Genomic DNA, 5,000 nt, shown 5'->3' on the forward strand with positions numbered 1-5,000 from the left:
GTTAGTGTGTGTGTTAGTGTGTGTGTGTGTGTTAGTGTGTGTGTGTGTTAGTGTGTGTGTGTTAGTGTGTGTGTGTTAGTGTGTGTGTGTGTTAGTGTGTGTGTGTTAGCGTGCGTGTGTGTGTGTGTGTTAGTGTGTGTGTGTTAGTGTGTGTGTGTTAGCGTGCGTGTGTGTGTGTTAGCGTGCGTGTGTGTGTGTTAGCGTGCGTGTGTGTGTTAGCGTGCGTGTGTGTGTTAGCGTGTGTGTTAGCGTGAGTGTGTGTGTTAGCATGAGTGTTAGTGTGTGTGTTAGTGTGAGTGTGTTAGTGTGTGTGTTAGCGTGAGTGTGTGTGTTAGCGTGAGTGTGTGTGTTAGCGTGAGTGTGTTAGTGTGTGTGTTAGCGTGAGTGTGTGTTAGCGTGAGTGTGTTAGTGTGTGTGTTAGCGTGAGTGTGTGTGTTAGCGTGAGTGTGTTAGTGTGTGTGTTAGCGTGCGTGTGTGTGTTAGCGTGCGTGTGTGTGTTAGCGTGCGTGTGTGTGTTAGCGTGCGTGTGTGTGTTAGCGTGAGTGTGTGTTAGCGTGAGTGTGTGTATATAAAGCCACATATAAAGAGTTCATCTGTAATCAAAGTAATTTATTTTCAAATAAACTGAGAGTTCACTTTCCCTTTATTTATTTATTTATTTATTTATTTATTTATTTATTTATAGCCATTTTTATTGCTATTTCTAGTTCTAGATCATTCTGTTCTAGCCAGTTTGTACAGACGTGTGTCATGACGTGACGTGACGTGAAGTGACGTGTGCACCTCATGCATGGAGTCCATGAGTTTGGTGAGGTGGTAGAAACGCTGTGAACTTCCCACCACATCTTTCTCCTTCATCTGGACGGCTTTACTCAGCTCTCGGATGTAGTTCTGCCTCATCTCATCAAACTGACTCTGACTCTTTAAACCCTCTAAAGGAACTGGAAAAAAAACACAAAACATCAAAGTAATGTCTGACCTTCATATTCCTTAGTTATGGTCAGGACTGGGAGTGGTCAGAAGATGCTAGAAGGTTTGCATTATTTTGGAATAACAGCTGGAGGACCTGCAGATGTTTACAGATGTTTGGACTTAAACTGCAGCTTTGTGACATTTTACAGTGAAGATTTTCTAAATTCATCAAACACACATTATATATATATATATATACTGTATATGAAAATTTCAGGTGTGTTTCTGTATTTTATATTGAAGTGTAATAAAGAGCCAACACACTGATGACTCTCTCATTATGAACAGAAGACGGAGAGATTCACGATGTTCCTGTGACACTGCAGTGAATCGTCTTATCTGAACCTGCGTCTCCTCTCAGCTCTGACGTCTCACAGCGGTACATTGTGTTGATATTTCAGACAGAAAAGTAGGTCAGTCTCAGAGGCTTATTAAGGCTCCCAGTCTGGTATTTGGTGTTCCATACCGGTGTTGAGGAGCATCAGTGCCTTCATGCACAGAAACTCATCTCTGGTGACCTGCAGCTTTGCAAACTCCTGAGGGATCACCTGCATGGCCAGGCACAGGTCGTAGATCGGAGTAGCCCTCAGACGGTCGCTAAAGATCGGAAAAGATCAGAGATGGTTAGAGGAAGACTTTTTGTTCTATCACAAACACAACAAACTGAAGCTCACAGATTTCTTGAGCAAACATCTGGGAAATAAAATAATTTTCTAGAATGAAATTTACATTTACAGAATTTGGCAGACGCCATTATCCAGAGCGACGTACATACGTACATGCATGTGGCTATTTTAAACGAGCTTATGTTCACTTTAATTCACATAACACATACACACACACACACACACACACACACACCTTCTGAACACAACACACTGAGATGTTCTTTCTGTTTGTCAGCTCTTTAGTGTAACACAGAACCACATCACATTAACATCGGGGGATCAGGTGGGTTTACTTACTGACTGAGGATGAGGTCAGGAGCAAAGTACATGAAGTCAGGGGAGACGTTCTGGAAGGTTCTCCAGCCCAGAGCGAACACCAGCAGGTTCATCCAGGAGTACTGGATCAGTGTCATCTGATCATTGATGTGTAAATTGCGGAAACCTTTCAAATAAAATGTTAAGCATGAAGTTAATCTCTGTGGAAGATGTTTCATCACGAGTCTCTTCATGTAACATCTAACTAAGTCGCCTGCACTTGTAGAATCTCGGATCATCTCCATGTACATTGCTTTATTATCTTCATCAGTGATGAATGCTGTTGGAAGTCGTCTACTAACGTGATCAGATGACATCGGTGTGACGCTCGACGTTCTGATCTGAACATTAAACCTTAAAACAGGTGGATTTCTGTCTTATTGTCGGCTGTTAACATCAATGGTTCCATGTAAGAGAATTTTACTGACAGTTATTGTTTTGATTCTGGATTTTCTTCTCTGTTTCACAACAAATCTTAAATCATTAACTCCACCGAGCTTCACCACACAAAAACACACAGTAAAATCAGTTTAAAGCTCTGTGGTGAACCTTCCTCTGGAACAGTGTGTGTTTCTGAGAGGAACAGAGGTCACCGAACCTGGTAAAGCCTTGGACCAGCGGACGATCCACAGCAGCTGTCTCTCACACAGTCTGTTCAGGCTGTTCAGGAGCAGATGTGGCATTTCAGGTTGGGAGTTATCAAAGCCGGAGTAGACCATCTCGGGTTCAATGTTCTCAAGGATGTTTAGAAACTGAGGAGAAAACTGCAGCTCTTGGATCCCAGGAACACATGACATGGAGGCCAAAGCATGGCCCTGAAACATCAGGGACGGTCCAACGCCCATGGCCTTCAGAACACCAAATCTCTTCAACTTACGGCCTGTAACACACACACACACACACACACACACACACACACATAAGAAATTCATATTCATGCAAAATATAACAATACTATAGAACAACAGTTCTTAGTTTCCTCAAGGACCTTTTTACGCCATGGGTTTTAAACATTTATATGTGTGGAGTGAAGCAGATGCTTTCAGTGTCTCCAAAGAGCTTCAGTAGACCAAATAACCAGTAGTCTCCAAACATCAGAGCCTGAACCAGCACCTGAACTTTCTGTGTGGATAAAAACAGACAAATCCTTCTGATGTTGTAAAGAAAAAAACAACATTTCATAAGTTGGTTTGCGTTTCATCCACTTGAACTTTTCCACATTGTGTACTGTTACAATCCGATGGACTTTATTGGGTCTCGAAGTTGTGAATGTGCACAAAATAGTACACAACACTGAAGCAGTGGAGAAATCAATATGTTTTACAGACAAAACATTTAACCCTCATTACTGTAAAAAAAAAACTAAATTAGCTCCAGTTCAGTTTCCATCAGTAGTAAAATAATCTTGTTAAATGGAGTCGTGAGTCATGTGACCTCAATATCAATAAACCTGTTCCTGGAAATTTGAGCAGTGAAGCCTGGTGGTGGAAGCATCGTGTTGACCTTTCTCGAGAATAATCCCTCTTATCTCCTCACTGGAAGTTCTCCCCTACATCACGGTTCTCATGGTTTTTGTTGTTATGACGGATGTTCTGTAAAAGTCTGAGAAATGTTTCCAGACTTTTGTCCCTGACTTGTTTTTATTGTCTTTGTGATGCTGTGTGTTTATTATCTCCGAGTTCTTCCAGGAACTGGTGTATTTATTCTGACGTCATATTAATGCTAATGCACTGAAAAACCTTTATTTCTTTTTAAAAAATTCTAAAAAAAAATATTTAGTGAAGTAAAACTGACGTTGGTGTAAGACAGGAACCAAGACCACCAGTTATACTGGCTCACTAAGCAACCAGGAAAAGGACATTCAGATCTCGTTTATTGTAATTTAACCACAGAGTCAGACATTAGATGTGTGTTTTTACGTCCAATCGAGTTTTGCGATTTAGCTCATGTTTGCTCTCTGTAAAAAATGTCATTTAGTCATTTCTCCTATAGTAAAGTACATTTAGTTCTTTTGATGTTAATCAGACAGCTAATATCTGACCAGGAGGTTAGAAAGAGCAGCACACTGCGTTCAGATATGGAACAGTTACCTCCGAGCATCATTCCGGCCTGGTAGCATTTTCTGAGACGACACGCAGGACAATTTTTCCTCCTGATCTTATCCACAATGCAGTCATTCCGCCCAGCACACAGATAGTTATGATGGCCTTCACAAGAGAGAAACCATCATTAATGCCCAGATCTTTTACTCTCCGTATGCTGTGTGTGCCAAAACATAAAAGTAACTATGTCCTTTTAAAATCACAATTCAGTGAGCAATAAAGATCTGAAAGATCAGGACAGATAAGGATTAGAAGATAAGAGAGAGAGAGAGAGAGAGAGAGAGAGAGAGAGAGAGAGAGAGAGAGAGAGAGAGAGGAGTTGAGTGTGAAGCTGAGAGAACAGAGTGACATGGTCATGGTCAGACATTGTGGCTATAACATATCTGTCTTTAGAAGATACAGAGAATAACAAGTGTGGAAAAGAACATGGTGAGCGCTGACACGTGTGATAGACGAGGAACTGAGCGAGACTCGGGTACAGATGAGTCAAAGGGCTGAAACATCGCTGTTTACACAACATTAACAACACAACATGGATTTCATGCAATGTAGCTTTATAGGAAAATATAAATTCTGTATATGGTTGTGGGGATGTGGTTAAGCCTGGTGGTTAACGTGCTGGATTACCGAATGGAAGCTTGTGAGTTTGAATTAAGCTGCCACTGCTGAGGCCCCTGAGCAAGGCCCTTAATGCTCAGTTGTATAAAAGGAGATCAAATGTAAGGGAGTCTGATGTAAACGGATATTAATTATAAATGTTTCTGTTTTGATTTTAATTATCGCAAAACCGCTGGATGTCATCGAAGTGTCATTAGTTTTCTTACCTTATTTTCTCAACTCTCAACACGCACACACACGCGCGCGCACACACACACGCACACACACGCACGCACACAAACAAACACGCGCGCACACACACAAACACACACAGACACACACGCGC

At 41.5% G+C, this 5,000-nt stretch overlaps 1 protein-coding gene across 1 annotated transcript in view; it reads right to left on the reverse strand.

Annotated features, from left to right (window-relative positions):
• pgr (progesterone receptor) overlaps nucleotides 1-5,000 on the reverse strand; it is a 7,781-nt gene that overhangs the window by 999 nt on the left and 1,782 nt on the right. The window contains exons 3-7 of the mRNA XM_027157592.2: nucleotides 4,046-4,162; nucleotides 2,554-2,835; nucleotides 1,938-2,082; nucleotides 1,439-1,569; nucleotides 784-941 (exon numbers count right to left, since the gene is read on the reverse strand). Of these exons, the coding sequence (XP_027013393.1) occupies nucleotides 784-941; nucleotides 1,439-1,569; nucleotides 1,938-2,082; nucleotides 2,554-2,835; nucleotides 4,046-4,162 (833 nt within the window). The remainder of the gene's footprint in view (nucleotides 1-783; nucleotides 942-1,438; nucleotides 1,570-1,937; nucleotides 2,083-2,553; nucleotides 2,836-4,045; nucleotides 4,163-5,000) is intronic.

The sequence above is a fragment of the Tachysurus fulvidraco genome, chromosome 13 (assembly GCF_022655615.1).
Source record: "Tachysurus fulvidraco isolate hzauxx_2018 chromosome 13, HZAU_PFXX_2.0, whole genome shotgun sequence".
NCBI lineage: Eukaryota > Metazoa > Chordata > Actinopteri > Siluriformes > Bagridae > Tachysurus > Tachysurus fulvidraco.